At 54.8% G+C, this 20115-nt stretch overlaps 1 protein-coding gene across 1 annotated transcript; it reads left to right on the top strand.

Annotated features, from left to right (window-relative positions):
* Window positions 1-3044: 3044 nt before the first annotated feature.
* Window positions 3045-19611, top strand: BPIFB2 (BPI fold containing family B member 2). Its single transcript, XM_007446894.1, is given in 16 exon segments — window positions 3045-3153; window positions 5416-5509; window positions 6880-7026; window positions 9029-9089; window positions 10469-10529; window positions 14923-15014; window positions 15282-15327; window positions 15330-15466; window positions 15693-15746; window positions 16313-16483; window positions 16999-17017; window positions 17020-17056; window positions 17221-17266; window positions 17978-18041; window positions 18418-18508; window positions 19593-19611. Coding segments are annotated over 16 exon segments (1248 nt in total).
* The last annotated feature ends 504 nt before the right edge of the window (window positions 19612-20115 follow it).

Raw genomic sequence — 20115 nt, 5'->3', positions numbered from 1 at the left:
GATTAAGGTTGCTAATCAGCTAACCTTGACGTGGGAGAATATCCTAGATTATCCAGGTGGGCCCAGGGTAATGATAGGGGTCCTTATAAGTGTAAGAGCGAGGCAGAAGAGGAGAGAGATGACAGCATAAGGAGCCTAACTTGCTGGTTCTGAAGATGGAGGAAGAAACCATGAGCCAAGGAATGAAGGCCAGGAAGTGGATTCTCTTCTAGAGTTTCTAGAAAGGAACAAAGCCCTGCCAATACCTTGATTTTAGCCCAGGGAGACCCATTTTGGATTTCTGACATCCAAAACTGTTAAGGTAATAAATTTGTGCTTTAAGTCACTAAGTTTGTGGTAATTTGTTATAGCAGCAATAGGAAACCAAGACAGTGCCCTGAAGAATATTTGGTGAAGGGGAAGCCCTGAAATGTTGCCACTGTCATTGTTACAAGGGCCTTTCATTGGTGCATTCATTTATTAATCGAACAAGTATTTATTAGGCACCTGCTATTTGTTAAGCACAGGGGTGAGCAGAAGCAGCTCCTATTCTCGGGGTGGAGGGTAAAGTGGCTGCAGAATAGCCTGCACATAGCGGGTGCTCATGGAACAGTGCTTGTCATTGCTGGTTGGGAGGTGGGGCTGGTGAGAATCTCCCTCCTTTGTTTCTACTGGCTGTCACCCAGTGTCCCCTGGTGCTTGAAATGTGGAGGAAGAGGAAGTGTTCATGCCTAGAGCCAACACTGAGAGTGGCTTTGGCCAATATTTGTGCTGCTTTCCGCTGAGTCTGCTGTTTGCCTCGGCTACAGCGAAGACCAGGAGGGCTGGTCTTATGCATCAGTGGATAAATTGAGGCCAGAGGAAGGATATTAGGGATCATGCAGCTGGCTCCGTTCATTCTTTTTTGCCTAAAGAATGGGGCGGGGGAGCATGGGCTAGGAGGCAGGGCTGGTCCAGGGGAACTCTGGCCTCTAAGGGGAGGGCTGGATGGTTTCTGCACTTCCTGTCAGCTCTGTGGGCACTAGTGGGGACCCAGCGCGGGTGGGCCTGGACTCTGAGCCTGGTATATGGGCTGGTGGGGAATCAGTGGGAGCCACGGAGGGCTCTGGAGTTGGGGAAGGCCCTGGGGCCCCTTGTGTCTGTACCCCAGGTGAGCCATGCAGAGGAATGGAGGGGCCTTCCCTGCAGTTCTGCCATCACCTACTGTGCACACATGTATGTGCATACACAAACACATATGCATACCCCTAATGTCAGGAACCAGTCCACTATGCACACATATACATACACGTACAGACCCACAGACACACTCAGTATACTAAGCCCACTTAAACATATTGTACACAAAACTCCCCACACCTGCACTCATGTAAACAGGCATGTGACACCATAAACTAAGACGGCAACACGTCCATTTCATGTGCACACCCACACACAAACACACACTTTCCTCTGATGCCAGTAATTATGACCTAGTACACGTGTGTATGCATGACTACGCACACACAACCACACACAAATATAAGGACGCATATACCCCTCAGGCGCGCATGTATAGACAAACCCATTCAGGGGCACACACAGTTCCTTGGGCCCCGTATAGCCAAGGCGGAGGCTGGAGTTTGTAACGCGGAAAGAGCAGACGGGCTCAGTCCTCTGTGAGTGGGATGTGCGTCTGGAGAGAGGCTGAGCGTTAAGTAGCAGCACTGGATCCTCCACACGCTCTCGTCTGCCGCCCTTTGAGTTCGGGTTCCACGTCTGATGAGGGCCAAGTATGTGACCAGGAACAGGGCTCAGTCGGTTGGGGCTCAGGTAGCCTCCTGCGCCTCCTAGAAGAGCTGGGTTTCCGCTTGGAGGCACAGGTGGAGAAGTCAATCATCCCCCTGGCTTTGGGCATCCCTTTCCTCCTGGGCCTGGCCCAGGGGCGATGAGGGGACCTCCCGGGGGCAGCCCTCCTTCTAGAGATCTGCTGATCTTTGAGGCCCCAAAGCTGCCCGGCCCCAGTGGTTGCAGTGGTTGGCAGTGGGCTTGCTACGTGGACGTGGCAGCCCCCACCCCCCGCACATGTGGGATCACACACTTTGGCAAAGACCATGTTTGCAGGGAAAACACTTGCAACTACAAGCAAACCTGCCCCTCCCTGGATCCCCCACAGTGGGTCCTGTGTACTGGGGAGCCTCATAAAGCAGTTTCCACACCTGCCCCGGGCCGCGGAGGGCTTGGCTGTGACTGAGAATCCACCTACCCCGGGAACTGCCTGAGTTGGAACGGAGATGGGGCTGGCACTCCTCCAGGGAGGAGCCTTGACTTTTCCATCTGTTCAGTGGGGATGCTACTTCCAAAAGCCTTCTGCAGAAGGGTCCATCCCTGGTCTTGCTGTGGGACACTGGGCAAGTGCCGCCTCACTGGGCCTTAGTTACCCATCTGAGCAGTGGCCCCCAGCTCCTGCCTGACTCCCTGTCCCCAAGTCCACCCAGCTGGGCTGGGTCGGGAGGGGCTGGGGGTCATGTGAGAGGACTACACTTAGGACATTCCTCACCTGGCACAGGATCAGGTGAGGATTGGACCACCCTGCGTCCTCCTCTGGCTGGGTTCGGACAACTGGGCACCAGGCTGGGCTGGATTCCTGGCATTAGACGACACAGCCCTGGGCCTTGGGGTGCTGGGCCTGGGCTCCCTCCTTGAGACAGGAAGCTGCCCTCAGTCTCCACATCTGGAAGTCTCTCCATCCTCCTTTGGCACAACTTGGGTCCTGCACCGGGTCCTAGTTTGCTGTGTGGCCCTAGGCAAGGCCATGTCTTCTCTGGGCCTTGGGGGCCGTTTCTAGACCAGATGCCCCCATGGTTTCTGATGAAGCAGGCTGGGAAGGGGATTCTTGCCCGTGCAGAGATGCAAAAACTGACATGTGGCAGGTCATGAGTAGGGCTGGGATCGCCACTCATGGCTTGTGACATCCTGGCTGGGGTAGGTTTAAGCTGCCCATGGCGGGACCGCTCTGGACAAGTTCCCTGATGCTTGTCCCCACCCCAGCGCACAGATCCTGGGGGGCAGGGGCCAGGGCCGCCATGGCTCAGTCACGTGTGCTGGGCCTGCTGTTGGCGTTGCTGTTGCCCATGGTCGGTGCCTCCAGGCCGGACACCGTGGTCAGACTCAACAAGGAAGTGCTGAGCTACGGTAAGAGACGTGCCGCCAGGCTGTCCTGCGTGTGTCTCTGCATGAGCATGTGCTTGTGAGTCCATGTCTGTACGTGTGTGTACGATCCTAAGTGTACGCAAGCATCGATGAACTCAAAGCCACACAGGGACCTGGATTTTCTCTCTTCTGCCTCTGTGTCCCTGGCCCCCAGACAGTGCTGCTGAACAAGTATTTATTAATGAATAAATAAATGAATGCGTGAGTGGGAGTTACATGCCGTGCCCGGTGTGCACATGTGCTCCTGTGCCCAAGTGATGTGAGGATGGGTCAGTTTGAGGGGCTCCTTTTGCTTGTGTGCGTCTGGTATGAGTTTGAAAATCCATGGAGATGAGCCCACGTGTGTTGGGGAGGGTGCCTAACCACTGGCCTGTGTGCAAGGGCCACAGTGCAGGCCTGAACGTGTGTACCGCTGTGGCTGTGCCCCCTGGGTGTATGTATGCCTGGGGGCCTACACGCGCACGCGTGCTGGGGAGAGGCACATCTAGTGCTGCTGGGCTCACAGTGAGAACCAGCCCCTCTCTGGGCCCTTTTTGGGCGAGGCCTGTGTCCCATGTCTCTGTTCCCTCCTTCCAAGTCCTGTCTAGTCCTAGGGAAGAGGGCAAAATGAGGACATCTAGGCTCAGGAAGGGACAAAAGCTGTCCACCAACTGTCCCCAGGGAGGCTTTTGGGATCCCACCAAGGCTGGGTCAGCAGTGAGAGGTCAGAAGCTCTTTTCCCCAAGGCCAGACCAAACTCAGATAACAACGTGAGAAACTCAGGTCAGACAGTGGAGGGGACTTTCAGGGGTCCCAGGCCACGAAGCAGTGAGGCAGTGGCTCAAGGAAGCTGCAGGGTCCCCGTGGGGCACACACAACCTTCTGGAATCTTTCATCCGGGCAGATGGGCAGACAGTGAAAGGGGTCAGTGATCCGTGTTAGAGTGGCACGTGGATGACTGCAGGCAGAGGCAGGAGGCCTGTTGCCCTCCCCTGGCTCCCTCCCTCTGCTGTGCTGTGTGAGCCTCCTTTGTCCCCAGACAGCCCCCCCCTCCCCAGGGTGCATCTGCCTGTTTGTCCTCAGCGGAAACAAATTGCCGAGAACACACTGCACACACCTCTTCTGTGGCCGGGCTGGTGGCTTTTTACTCCCGTCCCATCCCGCAAGCCCCAGAGTTCAAGCCCCTGTCAGGGGAGCACTGTGGATGGAGTCCAGAGGTCTGGATGTGAATCTCAGCTCAGCCACAGACGGTCAGGCAGGAGAGGGGCCTCGGGAGCATGGAGACCACCACCTTTATGCTCTAGGGTCTGCGGAAACTGAGGCCCAGAGGGGCACAGGGACTCCCCAGGTCCCACAGCGAGTCCGAGGGAAGTTCGGGCCTCTGGGCTCTTCCTTTGATGCCCCCTGCCTGCACCACACCCTCTCATTTTAATTCTGCTCGTGTTTAATTGTTTAGTTAGCGCCTCTGTCAGCCCAGCAGCCCAGGTACGGGAGGAAGTCCAGGGCCTTGAGGGCCGGGTGCCTTGGCCCAGATCTGAGTTCTCCTGGCCAGGGTGCTCAGCGCTCAGAAAACTGGGCCTAATATTGTACTGACGTCATAGAATTTTGAGGAAAACTAAAGCCCGCAGAACAGTGCCTGGCACAGAAGAGCACTGAAGTGCTAGCCATTATTACTACAAAAAACAAATAGCCATGGGAGCTAACACTTACTGTGAACTGAGTCAGTCTTTACAAGGACCCCATGTGACAGGCACCATTCTAGTCATTGCAGATGAATAGGCGGGGGAAATGAGGCACAGCGCAGCCACACAGATAGCGAGTAGCAGAGCTGGGATTTGCACCCAGAATCTGAGGGACTCCAGAGCCCTCAGCCTCCAGGTGAGGCGGTTCTCACCCCATCCTCGCAGGACTGGGAAATGCTCCTTCTGCCTGGGGGCTTGTGGAGGGTCCGGGGAGGTGGGGTCTGCTCAGATCCTTGCAAAAGGGCACAGGGTGTGACTGTTTTCGAGGAAAGGGTAGACACGTAGGGTTTGGAAAGGCAGAAGTGAGAGAGGCGGAAAGGCACGTCTGGAGGTGCCTGGTCGGGTCGTGCACCCCAGGCGGGCACATGGGGAGCCAAGTGGCCCCCCATGTGCCCGTGGACAAGGCCACCCCTTCCAATCTCTGAGTTCTCTCTGCCCAAGGTGTGGGACGGATGGTGGGCAGTGTGGTCTCTCTCCGTGCCTCCTGAGGACAACCTGACCTCACCCTGCTCTGGCCCCTCAGTGGCTGAAGCCGGGAAAGCCCCTTTCCAGCGTGCCCTGCAGGTCACTGTCCCGCATTTCCTGGGCTGGAGTGGAGGGGTGTTCCAGCCCACCAGGTGAGTGTTTCCCTCAGCAGGTTAGATACTCCCACCTACCGGCTGAGTGGGTACAGGAGGATTTACGAGATGCGACCAGGCATAGGGGCCTGGTGCCTCTTAATTAGTAGATTTCTACACCCAGGGGCCAAGACCGTGGCTCCTGGGTCCCCAGGGCTGGCAAGACCCTCGGCTACTTCCTCCAAAAGCCAGACACTGAATCTGGACACAGATCTGAGCCTAGTTTACCCCTACAGCGCCCTGTAATGCAGAGAGGCTCAAAGGCAGAGGTAGGTGGAGGCATCTCAAACTCAGACACTTTTAGGGGCTGGGCTAATTGTGGGAACGCAGACTCCTTATCTCCAGGACTCTGGATTTCCAAGAGAATCCATATATACATATGTGTGTGTGTGTATATATATTATATATGTATAAGAACTCATGAATATATGAATATACATGTTCTTATAAAAAGCACATATATTTTCTGACTCTTGCTAGCAATAACTTTATTTCTTCACCACTGTGATCAGCAGCAGCAGCAACAAACATGCAGTTTCTTCCTTCTTCATACGTAGCTTCGTAAAATGGGTGCTACAATCTGCCTATGGTACAAAGTTTATAAATGCAGCACACCGATACAAAGTTGAAGCCATTAAAAAGAACTTAGGGCTTCCCTGGTGGAGCAGTGGTTGGGAGTCCGCCTGCCGATGCAGGGGACACGTGTTCGTGCCCCGGTCTGGGAAGATCCCACATGCCACGGAGCGGCTGGGCCCGTGAGCCATGGCCGCTGAGCCTGTGCATCCGGAGTCTGTGCTCCGCAACGGGAGAGGCCACAGCAGTGAGAGGCCCGCATACCGCAAAAAAATAAAAATAATAAAAAAAAAATTAGAATTATTTCTGTGCATTATATATATTCAAACTTCGAGCTGGGCATTCTTATGTTAACTCCTCTGAGCTGAGACTACCATTTTATGAGGGCTCACTGTGGGCCAGGCTCCAAGCAGGATGTTTTCACATGATTGTCTCCTAGAAAACTCAGCACAGCAGCCCTGTGAGATAGGTACCACCAATCTTGTGTCCATTTTACAGAAGAAGAAACTGAGGCTCAGCATGGGGAATGACTGGCCCAGGGTGTTGCAGTAAGAGGGTACAGGGAGCCAGAGTTCACGGTCATCTTCTGCAATGTCTGTGACCCTGAGTGGAGTTTGGGAGTGCATCCGGCCTGCCCCAGGTGGAGGCCATCTCATGTTGAGTGCAGGCCCTGCCTGTGTTAGATGGTCAGCACACTCTTGCCGGCGGGGAGGGCGGTGGTTGTGGGGTCTTGCATCAGTCAATGTGGGTTTGCTGGGCTACAGTGCCACTGTGGCTCAGGACTGGTGTCCCTGCAGTGTCCCAGAGCCCCTGCATCTGATGCTACCCATGGCACTGCTGGCCAACACCCCTGTGAACCAGGGCTCCATCGGGAACCCTGTGGTCAGCATCTCCGGCTGCTTCTCTCTCTTCGACAGAGCCATCGTGCTTGATGGCCATAACAGGTGGGTGCCTGTTGGGGGCTGGGCTGCAGGATCCCAGACACCGAGGCCGTGGTGTCATTTCTTGAACTTTCTACTTCATCCAATCACCAAAACGGACCTGAGCAGCACACCCACCCGCCCCCTCAGTATCACACCTATTTTATGGCTGAGCACACTGAGGCTCAGAAAGGCGGAGGAAGTTGCCTGAGGTCACACAGTGAGTTTGTGGCCAGAGCCCATGTCCCCACTGCTGCCCTGCACCACATGACAGTGCACACTGGCCGTTAATGTACTATATGGGGAGGGAGTCTGGGCTGGCAGCCACTGTTAGGGACCTCAGAGGGTTGCCCCTCCCTGCAGAAATGAGGAGTCTGAGGCCCAGGGAGGGGTTGGGCGCCCCAGGTTCTCCCCGCGAGTCAGGTGGCTGCTCCTGTTGGCATCTAAAACTGACAGTGGCTCTACTTCCAGAGCACCTGCTGGGTACTGGGTGTGCTCTGGGCCCTTTCTGTGCACCATCTCACAGCAGTCCTACCAGGTAGGTGGAAGCATTTCCCTCATTTTACAGGAGAGCAAACGGAGGCATAGAGTGGTTAAGTGACTTGCCTAAGGTCACACAGCTGGCAAACGGGTTCAAACCCTGGCAGCCTGACAAGCCCCACCGCTGCAAATTCCTCTGCATTAGGTCTACACCCTCCCGCCTGTGGATGGGGGCTCACTGTGTGGTGGTTGAGTACTTTAGAGACTTAAGAGGGTGCGACAATTACACAAAGACTGGTCTTTTTCCTTAGAGGAGGCTTGGGGGTAAACCTATTCCCACCGGGGTCCCATGAGCAGCCCATGTAACTCACAGCCCCCCACGACCCCTCACGGTCCTCATGGGCAGGGGCTGCTCGTGGTTCATGGACGGGGAGACGGAAGCCCAGAGTCTGATGCTGTTGAGAACATAGATGCCATCCTCCCACCTCCCCAGGAGGCCATTCAGTGAGGCTGGGAAGTGGCTACGGTCAGCATTTTAGGAGACCAAGGAACCGTGATTTCCAATGGATCCGCACAGAGAAACACTGACTCAGACCCACCTCTCAATGAGGAAGGGACTTTAGTAGGTGCGTCGCAGAGAAATGGGGCCCACGCAGGAAGCAGACCCGGGCCGCCAGCCCCACCCCCGCCTCACCAGGCTCAGTGGCCATGAGGCCAGCTGGCCAAGGGCGTGGCCGTGTCCGGCTTTTGCAACACCCTCTGTCTCCCCGGAGCCTGGCCTCATTCTCACATCTCAGCCACTTCCGAACCTTGAGACCAATGACCCCCTTCTTGGCAGCTCAGTTCCTCCTCTGTGGGGCAGTCGTGCCTGTACTGTGCCCGGCACATGGCAGGGTGCGGAGTGGGGATCACTGGCCCCCGGACGATGGGATAGTCTTTTCTCTGGGGCCTGTGGTTTTGCGGAGAGACAGGCCCCAACGTGCCGACCTGGAGCTCAGGGGCCCTTCCTGGTCTCTTCTTTTTTTTTTTTTTTTTGTTTGCTCTGGGGTTCTTGTATATGGCCTTTATTATATTGAGGTAGGTTCCCTCTATGCCCACTTTCTGGAGAGTTTTTATCATAAATGGGTGTTGAATTTTGTCAAAAGCTTTTTCTGCATCTGTTGAGATGATTATATGGTTTTTATTCTTCAATTTATTAATATGGCCTATCACATTGATTGATTTGCGTATATTGAAGAATCCTTGCATCCCTGGGATAAATCCCACTTGATCATGGTGTATGATCCTTTTAAGGTGTTGCTGGATTCTGTTTGCTAGTTTTTTTTTTTTTTTTTTTTTTTGCTGTATGCAGGCCTCTCACTGCTGCGGCCTCTCCCGTTGTGCAGCACAGGCTCTGGACGCTCAGGCTCAACGGCCATGGCTCACGGGCCCAGCCACTCCGCGGCACGTGGGATCTTCCCAGACCGGGGCATGAACCCGCGTCCCCTGCATCGGCAGGCAGACTCTCAACCACTGCGCCACCAGGGAAGCCCCCTGGTTTCTTCAGCACAGCCCCTGTGCTGCTGGCCCTGCTGCAGAATCACATCAAAGCTGTGCTGCGGAACAAGGTAAAGGACCTCTCGCCAGTTCCCGCGGAAGGCGGGCGTCTCTCACCTCCAGGCGTGGCTAATGAACGGGGGATCACAGGCACGGGAGAGGTGGGGTGCTAGTGTTTTTCTTTTTTCTTCGGTAGAAGGCCCTTCGTGGGGCTCCCCCAGTTTCCCCATGAAGGCAGGGAAGAGGCTGGGGCAACGGTCCTGTGCAATGACGTGGGGACCCAAGCAGGGCGTGGGTTTGGGGCTGCAGGGGAGGGAGGCTCATCTTCTCGGACAAGCCCCGGGGCCGAGCTGGAGCGTGGGGTGGGGATGGTGCTTTTGGGGCTGTGTGGCTTGTGAAAAGAAAACACAGTGAGAGCGGGTGAGGGCCTGGGCACCAGAGCCAGATGTGACCTGGTTTCCAATCCTGGTCCCCTCCTTCCCAGCTGTGAACCTTGGACAAGTCACCTAGCCTCCCTCTGCCCCTCCTTCCACATTTGTCAGGCAGACAGAGTGAATGTCCCTAGTCTCTGGCAGGCTGGCTGTGGAGGCTGAGTGCGTTACCATCGGTGGAGAATTTACAACAGTCTGGAGAGAGTGAGCGCTGCTGTTACTGTTGCTATTTTAGCTCCTGTCATTGCCTGTGGGTGGTTGACTTGGTGAGTGATGGTGGCCCCGGGGCCAGGGTCCCACTGTCCCAGGGGAGCCAACTCTCCCTCCCTGCCCCTTCCCACCCCACCCCCACTGCTTTTAAGGGGCAGGAGTGGAGACCAAGTCAACCCACTGTGCGCCATCCCACACGCCCAAGTGGCAGGCCTCGGCGTCCCCATACTGCAGATGAGAACACTGAGGCTGGAGGGCTGAAGGCAGTACAGCCTGACCCCGCCCTCTCCTCTGCTTCCTGGCTTCGCCTGGCCCAGCCTCACCAGCTCTGGCCTGGCCCAGCTGTGGCCGCCCCCGGCCTTGCAGTTTCCCCTCTGTCTCACCTCTGTCACACTGACCCCAGCTTCATCCACTTCTCTGGCGGCCCACTGGCCCCGTAGGACTCCAGTCCCCTGGCCTGGCTGGCTGACCACTGCCTGCCCCCACTGCACATGGCACCCTTCCACCTGCTGGCCTCTGGACCCCAGTGGCGCAGGCTACCGGCCTCGGTCCCCTAGGCCTAGCTGTGGCCACCTCTGCTGTGTCCCACAGCCCCTGCCCTTTCCTCAGCACCCGCAGGTCCCAGCTTCCCCTCTGAGTCCCCAGGGCCCAGAGGAGGTGCTGGAAGATGCCCACTGGCTGGTGGAGGAAGGAAGGGCTCCTTGGTGGCTGGGTTGGGAGAGCTTCTAGACAGGGCTCTAGACCCTCCTAGCCTCACCTCCTCCCACCCTGAGGTCCACCCTAACCCAGCCGCCTCTGTCTTTCTACAGCTGTTCCTGAGAATCTCCAACCTGGTGCAGGGCTTCAATGCCCACCTGGGCACTTTAATTAGCAAGACTGGGGGCCCAGGGGCAGGGCCTGGGGTCTCTGAGATCCTCTGGGGCCCCCATGAACCTTCAAAGACCCCAGCTTAGCATCAGGGTCCACCATTGGGAGGTCAATCATAGGATGACTGAACCATTATTGGTGGAATATGGGACTCTCCAAATTCTAGAACAAGTCTTTGAATGTTTAGTGTGTGTGTGTGTGTGTGTGTGTGTGTGTGTGTGTGTGTGTGTGTGTGTTGGTGGGGGGGTACATCTCAGTTTGCAATTGCTTCTTCCCCTGCCTGGAGATTCAGGGACCCCGTCCTCCCCTGGTTTAGCTGCCACATCTCCCACATTCTCTGCTGGACTCTCTTCCTGCCCCCCGCAGTCAGGGCTCAGGCCCTTATACTCCTCCTTCGGGACATCTCCCCCTGGAGCTCCCACAGGCTCCTCTGACTCAGCACATCCTTGACAGAACTCAAGCTCTCCTGCTCCCAAGTGCCCATGCAGCTGTTTCCCACCTCAGGGGCCACGCACCACCCCGCAGGGGCCCAGAGCCAAGGCTCCCCCACTCTGCATTTTCCATCAGCCTTGTTCCACGCCTGAGTTTTCCAGGGATCCTCGTTATCCAGGGAGTGCTAGGAGTGTACCAGGACAAGGCCACTGTCAGACTAGTCCCCCCAGAAGCAGACCCTGAGATGTGGATTTTAGTGCAAGTGGTTCAAATGGGGGTTGGTCCAAGGGAGAACTGGCTAGGGAGGGGCTGTGAGACCAGGAGGGAATGGCGCCGCTGGGGGCACCTGAGGCTCACTCCCACTGGGGTCCCACTGGGGTCCCACTGGGGACTGAGTTGAACATGCCTAGTGTGATCCTACCTGAGGGGCAGGAACTGGGGTCTGTATCCACCAACTCCCATCAGTCACTGGTCACCTCCCCACCGCCCGCCGCTACTGACAGAGTCCCAGGGGCTCCCAGCCCTACACACAGTCTGCTTAGAACTATGCATCCTAAACAAGGTTTGGGCAGGTCTTCAACTTACAATATGGAACTAAAAGCTACAAAAGTAGGTCAGCTTCATCTTTTTAGGGGTATTTATCAATATTGAAGAATGACACTGGCAATTACCCACCTGTCCCAGACTGATCAAAGAATGCTTCCTCTGTAGATTGGGGGGTAATATTTTCTCAGTGAGCCCCAAGCATAATCCAGGGCGTCCTCTGTTTTTTCACAAACCTGTTTTGAAGCTGCTCCTGTTTGAAGGGCACCCTCTTCTACCCGATGGCTTTGCCTGGGATTCTGGTGTTTCTTCTGAGTTACTGTCATTGACTTTGTGAAATCCAGAGCCACACTGTTGGCAGTTGCACTTGGCAATCCGTTGGCTCTGCCTTTGAGTCAGGGGTTTGCATCTAACTCTCATACAGCCCAGGACAGGCGTGCAGGAATGGAGGGTGTGTGGGGACAGGTGTGTGGGGCAACGTGTTGGTGTTAAGCCTGGAGGGATGTCTGGCAGGGTCCACGTTTATCCTTGGTGGCTTCTTTAGTGAATATTTTCATATCAAGGTAGCTTTGGCTTTCTTGTGCAAACTTCTAACCACAGTCCTATGAGGTGGCATCATTATCCCCAATTTATAGGTGGGAAATCAGAGGCTCTGAGTCTAAAATCCTCAGCATGGTGCCAGAGCCCCCCATGAGTCAGCTCACCTGGGTTTTCTCATCCTCCTCACGGGTCCACCTACTGCTCTGTCCACACTTCCCAGCCCGGCTCAAAGTCTGGGGAACATTGCTTGACTTACCCCACTCCCCTCACTGCCCCAACCCCAATATTACCTTAATAGGAGGTACCGAGAGGCCACGGAAAATGGACTTGGAATCAAAGGACATGGGTGTGAATTCTGGCCCTGTTTCTCACTAGCTGTGTGGCCTTAGGGAAGTCTCTCCATCTCTCTGAGCTTAATCATTACATCCAAAAATAGGAGTCAAAATTTCTACTTTTCCCATGTGTCGCTACAAGACAGCACAGGTTACGTACCTGGTGTGCAATAAACTCAACAAACATTAGTCTCTCCCTTCTCCCTCAGAGGGGTTGTCTGTGTCAAGATGCCTTGTAATTGGGTTCATACCAAAGACCAGCTCTTGCCCTTGTCTTTGAGGAATTTAAAAAAATCTAGTAAAAGAAACCTAAGTGTCCGGCCCTAGGGGACTGTTTACATGAGTCATGTACACATGGAACGTGGAGTTATAGGAACCATTGAAAAGCGTAGTTTAAAGGGGCATTTGATCACTTAGCCATATGCCTGGCAAAATACAATATTAGAAGAGCTTTACTCTAGCATTATTAGTTCCATTTTACAGATACAGAAACTGAGGCAGTCTACCTTGAGAGCTCCCTCTTTTAAGTAAGCTATCATACCACTCTGTCAAGAAAGCAAGGACACAAAACTGTATAGCTTTGCTCCAGTTTGAGAGAGAGAGAGAAAGTTTATTTCTGTAAAAGAAAACACTGAAAAAGAAATAAATTTGAGATTCTGAGTTATATTTTTTCCATATTTTAAGAATTTTCTATATGTCCACAAAAGTATGTATTATTATTTTACAATTTTTAAAGTTTTTATTCATTTTAAAACAAATAATATTTTTTGGTAGTGTCCAATTCTATGAGTTTTGACAAATAAATGCATATGGCCATCACAATGTTCATTGCAGCTCTATTTACAATATCCAGGACATGGAAACAACCTAAGTGTCCACTGACAGATGAATGGATAAAGAAGATGTGGCACACATATACAATGGAATATTACTCAGCCATAAAAAGAAACGAAATTGAGTTATTTGTAGTGAGGTGGATGGACCTAGAGTCTGTCATACAGAGTGAAGTAAGTCAGAAAGAGAAAAACAAATACTGTATGCTAACACATATATATGGAATCTAAAAAAAAAAAAAAAAGGTTCTGAAGAACCTAGGGGGCAGGACGGGAATAAAGACGCAGACATAAAGAATGGACTTGAGGACACGGGGAGGGGGAAAGGTAAGCTGTGACAAAGTGAGAGAGTGGCATGGACATATATACACTACCAAATGTAAAATAGATAGCTAGTGGGAAGCAGCCGCATAGCACAGGGAGATCAGCTCGGTGCTTTGTGACCACCTAGAGGGGTGCGATAGGGAGGGTGGGAGGGAGATGCAAGAGGAGGGGATATGGGGATATATGTTTATGTATGGCTGATTCGTTTTGTTATACAGCAGAAACTACCACACTATTGTAAAGCAATTATACTCCAATAAAGATGTTAAAAAAAAAACCATGCATATGGTCGTGTAACCACCACCACACTTGAAATAGAGAACATTCCACCAGCCCCCAAAATCTCTTTGTGCTGCTCTGCTCCTCCCACCTTAATCTTTGACACCACTGATCTGTAGAAATGGGGTCATACTATCAATATATTGCTTTTACCATCATAAATTTCCAAAATATTAGAGAAAACAAAATGAAATCCAGAAGAGACAGTAGAAAATCAGAAATCTGAATGCACACACACACACACACACACACACACACACACACACACACACACAGGCACACTTAAACCTTGGTTATCCAGAGTCTTTGGGGGAGGAGCTCTTGCTAAGAGGGCTTTCCTGACAGTGAGGATGAGGCTTCACATACCACGCCGTCTAGTCGTGTCCAGAGATGTCGTTCCAAGTGGCTCACCCTTTGCAAATGTCCCGATCAGAATATTCTGAGCCTTTGGGGAACTACTCTTATAGGAACTGAGTCCTCAGCTTGCCTCCCTGGGGGCCTCTCCAAGGATCTGCAGGGGGTGGGCACTGCTGGCGCTGCTCTGCTCCTGCACTGAATGGCCCCCAAGGGGTGCGCCTTCTGAGTTATTGTAGGAGGGGTGTGTTTAAGTGGAGAGAGAGTAGCTTTGGAATCAGATGGACCAGGTATACAATCGGGGCACGACTGAACTCACCAAACTATGTGTGTGTGTGTGTGTGTGTGTGTGTGTGTGTGTGTGTGTTGTTTGTGTGTGTGTGTGTGTGTGTGTGTGTGTGTGAAGGGTTCCTAACCCTACAGCGGTCTGGACCTTGATAAATGTGAGCTCCCTTCTTTCTCGCTGGTTCTTTCTTGCCTTTTGTAGGGGGTATTTGTGCCTGAAGTGACACTTCTCCTTCCTTCTAATCTGGGCTCTCTAGCCTTCCACTGATTGCGAAAGCGGAAACCAAAACGGTTAGAACTGTATCTCAGCTAACAGTCAACAGCTTGTGAGTGGCTGCATCTTGGGTGTGCATTTTGCTACTTAAATTTGCTTACTCGCAGGGCCTTTTCCTGCCTTTTTTCTTGGCCTGGGTCTGGCATTGGTGGATGATGCTAAGAATGCCATCTTTTGTTCCTTACCCTGGTTTCATTTAGGCCTCAGCCCTGTTGGTCCAGAGTCCCAGGTTCCCTACTCCATGATCGACACACCCACCATCACCAATGACTACATTTCCTTGAATATCAATGTGCCTCCTTGACAGCCCAGAGCTGGGGGCTTCTTGCCTCTAGAGTCCTTAGTGTTCTGGAAGATTCCTAAAGGAGCAGGGGAGTTGAGGGGAGAGGAGCTGGGACAGCCTTCCAGGTGGGAGCGTGGCACGTAGGCAAAGGTGTGAGGCTGACAACACGCGGCATCTTGGGTTGGGCGGCATCTCACAACCCAGGATCTGCCATGGAGCTGCCCGCCTATTGAGGCCCCACTGCTGTTCTCCCCCTTCTCACCCCCAACCCCATAGGCTGTCCTCTTCCTCCTGGGCAGACCCATCGTCCTGCCTGTGGATACCACCCCTTCGTGCTGCCACAGCACGTGGGCACCAGTGGTGCCATGGCAACCGTGGGCCTCTCGCAGGACCTGTTTGACTCTGCCACCCTGCTGCTGCAGAAGGCTGGTGTGCTCAACCTGGACATCACAGGGCAGCTGGTGAGAGCTGGTCCTGCTGCCCAGGGCACGTGGGGTACACGTGCCCTGTGGCCCAGCCTGGGGAGACCGTGCTGAGGCCAAATCATGGGTGGGTGGGGCAGCTGGAGTTTTGGGGCCACAGGGTGGCTGTTGGAAGGGTTAGACGGGGTTGGTGGGGAGGCAAGAGGTGGCCTGGCTTGGGGAGTGGCTGCCCTAAAACCTGTCATGTGTCAGGGGCTGATTTCAGAAGTCAGATTACAGCCCGCTGAACACCTCAATGCTGGGCCAGCTCATCCCTGAGGTTGGTGATGTTTCTGGTCATTCCAGGGGTGGAGGCGCGGGATTGGGGTGGGAGGCTCTCTGGGCTGTGGGGTCTCCACTGGCTCATATCTGCTCCACGTGGGTGTCATCTACCTTTCCATCTGCACCACCTCCGTCTCGGGGAGGCCCCTCCTTCTGCCCAGACATCACGCCATTTCTCCCCTCTGTGCAGTGCACAAGTGGTACCCTCTGCCTGCGCTGTCTTTTCTGCTTCCTTTCCCTCATCCACCTTCAAGTCCAAGCTCAGGGATTACCTCCTAGGGGAGGACTAAACCCCTCATCTGGTCCAGGAGCCTCCTTGCGCTCTCACGCCCCTGAGCTGCCCTCCCTCCTGGCACAGATCACACAGGTTGTGCCGGTCTTCATGTGACCACCCATCAGATTGGGTGTCCCTGAGGGCAGGAGCCAGGGGTGGACCCACCTCCGTGGCCCCGGCACTTACAGCACAGCGGTGGCTTGATCAGCGTCTGAGGAATGATGAACAAAGAGCCCACCCAGCCTTTGCCCCCAGGTGCCCTCCTCCCTTTCTCCCCCTCTGCTCCCCAGGTGGGCCGTCAGCTCCCTGAACCCATGCCCCTGGTGCTCAAGGTGCGGCTGGGCGCCACACCCACAGTCACACTCCGTACCAACAACGCCACACTGCGGCTGCGGCCCTTCGTGGAGGTCCTGGCCCCGGCGTCCAGCTCAGCTTTCCAGTCCCTTTCCTCCCTCGATGTGGTGGGTGAGGTGGGCTGCGTGGGGCTGGCCAGCGGGTGGGCGACTCTCAAGGAGACCTCACTTCCTCCTGCACTCTCCTCACTTGCTCTGTTCTAGCCACACTGGTCTCCTTGCTGTTCCTTCAATGTGCTAGGACATTCCTGCCTCAGGACCTTTGCATGTGCCGTACCCTGTGCCTAGGGCACTCTTCCCCTGGCTCTTGGCATGGCTGGCTTCTCCTCATCTTTCAGGTCTCAGATTAAATGTTGCAGCCTTCCTCTGGGCAGCGTTCCGGGACCACCCTGAGAAATATGACCCCCATTTCTCCAAACACCACTCTGCCTTCATGGCACCCACCACTCTCTGAAAGGATCCTGTCTGATTACTTTGGTTGTTGTTCACCTCCTCCAGTGGCCTGTGCTCCACAAACACCTGAATGAATAGGGCGGTGGGTGGGAGACTGGGGTAGCTGGTGGCCAGCTGAGAGCTCCCACGTGGCTCTGTGCCCTTTGACCCTCTTCTCTCCACGTGTCCAGGTAGTGAACCTGAGCCTCCAGCCTCCGTGAGGCTTCGGGGGACCACATCTGTGCTGGGGTAAGTGAGGCCTCCTGGACCCAGCAGCCTCAGTGTGTTCCTCTGTGCAATGTGCCTGCAATCACCCATCACAGTGTTAGTCAGAGGAGCTTGGGGTGCAGCAGGCGTGGTACATGGGTGGTGGGCATTAGGCCCCATTTCTAACCCCTCTGCTTCCCTTTCAGGAATGTCCAGATCACTGTGGCCTCCTCCAGTGTGGGCTTCATTGATGTGAGTATGGGGCTGGGGTCTCCAGAGACCCCCTCACTGGGTGGGGCAGGCCTTGAGCCCGGGAAGAGGCAGCGTGAGCAGGTGTGCTCACGTGCATGTGGCTATGATCAGGCTTCCTCCCCGGGCGCTTCGGGACAGTGGTCAGGCGGCAGCCCATCCATCGGACAGTCAGTCTTTCCCAGGCTGTCTGTCTGCTGGGTAGCCGGTCAGTCAGCCTCAGCTCCTCAGTGGGGTCAGTCAGCTGTCCTGTCACTCTGCCTGGGTGTCGATGGCTCGTCAGCCCTGCCCTCAGCCCAAGAATCACTGAGGCCAATAGTAAATGATTTGTAGAAGCCAGTGGCAGACAGTGTCGGCCACTCTTTCAGTCACATGATGTGCCTGGGCCACCAGCCACCGTGCATTCCTTTGTCAGGTGGCCCATCAGTCTGTCCATGGTCAGTTGATCTGTCTATCGGTTGGCTCCAACAGGGCAGCCGGTCTACCTGCTGGTCATGCCGTGACTGTCAGTCAGTCAGCAGTTCCCAGGGGCCTGATGCTGACCCGACCCCAGGGGTAGCTGAGCTCTGCTTGAAGCCTGGACAGGGGTGACCTGTCCTCCTCCTTCCCCCGTGCCTCTGCCATCTGTCAGTCTGTCTATGTGTTCATGTGTCTCTCCTGGCCCCTCGCTGGGGCGGGCGTGTAGTCCCCATCTCCCTGGCTCCGTGGCTGCAGACGGACCATGTGCAGCCACTCATGGGCGCTGTGTTTGAGAAGCCCCTGCTGGGCCAGCTCAATGGTGAGCTCTGCCCTCTGCCACAGTGTGGCCCCTCTGGCCCCCTTCTGCCCCCCACGCCTGCTCCAGGCTTGGTCTCAGCCCCTTCCCACCTCCTAGGCCTGGAATCTAAGAGGGTGGCCTTGGGATTCCAGCTGCCTGTGCATTCATCTTGGCTCGGCTGTCTAGCAGCTGTGTGATCTTAGCTAAGTTCTGTCCCCTCCCTGAGCCTCAGTTTTCCCTTCTATAAAGTGGATATAATAATAACAGCTCCCACCTCCTGCGTATCTGTGGAACTTGGTGTCATGACGCACATGAGGACTTCAGCACATGGGCAGCTCCAGGTGGTACTTTGTTACCGCCTCCAGGGGGAACTTGATTTCTCCTTTCCCTCTTACAGCTCTCTTGGGCATGGGGGTTGCACTCCCCCACGTGGTCAACCTCCAGTACGTCACCCCTGAGATCTTTGTCTACGAAGTGAGAGCCTTTGGGTGTGACCAGAGGGGACTCCTCCATCTTTGGAGGGAGGCTGGGTTCCGGGAGGCGGGGGCATCACCTCTCTCCCTCCCTCCCTGCTAGTGCACTCAGTGGGGTCCAGGATCACCCAGTCCTGGGAGTGCCCCCTGCCCAGACCACACCATGAACCATCAACTGCAATGAGATGGAAAATTCCAGATGTCAAGAGACATCGGAGCAGGGGTTTCACCCACCCTTCAGTCCTCATCAAAATCACACCAGGCCACATTCGGAGGATTTGGACCTTCAGTGGTCCCATGACTCTGTGCCCTGGGATAGGCACGACCCCTGTGGTGTCTGGGGGAGGATGAGAGAGGGGGTTCTTCCAGCGTTGTACACAAACCTCCACAGGCCGGATGGTGGGAGAGGGATCCTGACTCTTCTAGAATGGATTTCCCTGGATCAGAAATTGTGGGCCCAGGGTGAAATTCAATCGCCACTGCCCAGGGTGAGATCCTACTTCTTTCTGTTTCACCTGAGATATAAAACGATAATATTCTTTCTAATTCATTCAGTAAGACATGCATGGGACACCAGACTCAGGAATGGAAAGAAGCAGCCTGCTCTGGAACCCCGGGGTGGACACTGGGTCTTGGGAGGTGGGGGTGGAGTCGGTGCCCCTCCCCCATGCTGGCCCAGAGCTCCTCTCTCCAGGCCCCATGGCCATCTCCATGCCAGGCCTGGGATGGGGTGAGTGGCAGAGGGACAGAAGACCCAGCAGCCTTAAGCTCCTTCCTTCTTTCCCTGGGCCTCAGTTGGGGTAGGCGGGGAAGCAGGGTGGATTCTGTGCCATTAGGGTGTGACCCTCGGAGAACCCTGGAGGGAGACCCCATATATGGGCTGAATGCCCTACCCCACCCCAAGTTCTGGGGGGCGGTGGCTGCCTTTGCAGTCCCCGTGCTTTCATTCCCACCCCGGGGCACTGACCCCAGCCAGTCCCCCCTTTTACTGTCCCCGCAGAAGGAAGGCTTAGCCCAGGCCCACAGGGAAAACCGCAATTTGCTTCTGACAGGACACACTAAGGGGTTTCTGGCGGCTGTGCCCCCTTTATGTCCCCAGAGCCATCGTGGGCGTATAAGAGATGCCCCCAGGCCTGAGAGGGTGGAGGAGCCGACAGGAGGCTGGGAACGCCCACCCACTCCTCGTGGAGCTGCAGGAGCAGGTAAGGCAGCCTGCGGGAGCCCTGGCTTTATCCAGATTCTCAGTTGTTGATCCTGAGACCATCCTGCTGTCCCATCTGAATAATGGGCACTGAAAGAATTCTCCCTAGGAGAACACTGGGGGTACCTGGAGGGTGATGGGAGAAAAAGCCCATTTTGCAGATGGGAAAACTGGGGCTCAGAGAGGGGCAAAAGCAGGGATGTGTGGACTGAGGACAGAATTGTCCTAGGCTCAAGGAGGGGGGGGCGGGTTTCCATTTTTCTCTAAGCCACGGATTCTGACTGGTTTCTCATTGTGGTAATATTTCCTTCTGTAAGAGATTCGAGGTTACAGGGAACCCCTCTGGGACCAGTTCTGCTGAGATGGCTGCTAGTCCGTACAGAGCCCATATGTACCTCTGTGCAAATGAGGAAAAGGTGTC

Source organism: Lipotes vexillifer, unplaced genomic scaffold (assembly GCF_000442215.2).
Source record: "Lipotes vexillifer unplaced genomic scaffold, Lipotes_vexillifer_v1.1 scaffold75, whole genome shotgun sequence".
Classification (NCBI taxonomy): domain Eukaryota; kingdom Metazoa; phylum Chordata; class Mammalia; order Artiodactyla; family Lipotidae; genus Lipotes; species Lipotes vexillifer.
Note: the sequence above shows the minus strand (reverse complement) of the source record. Positions and strands in the feature narration are given on the sequence as shown.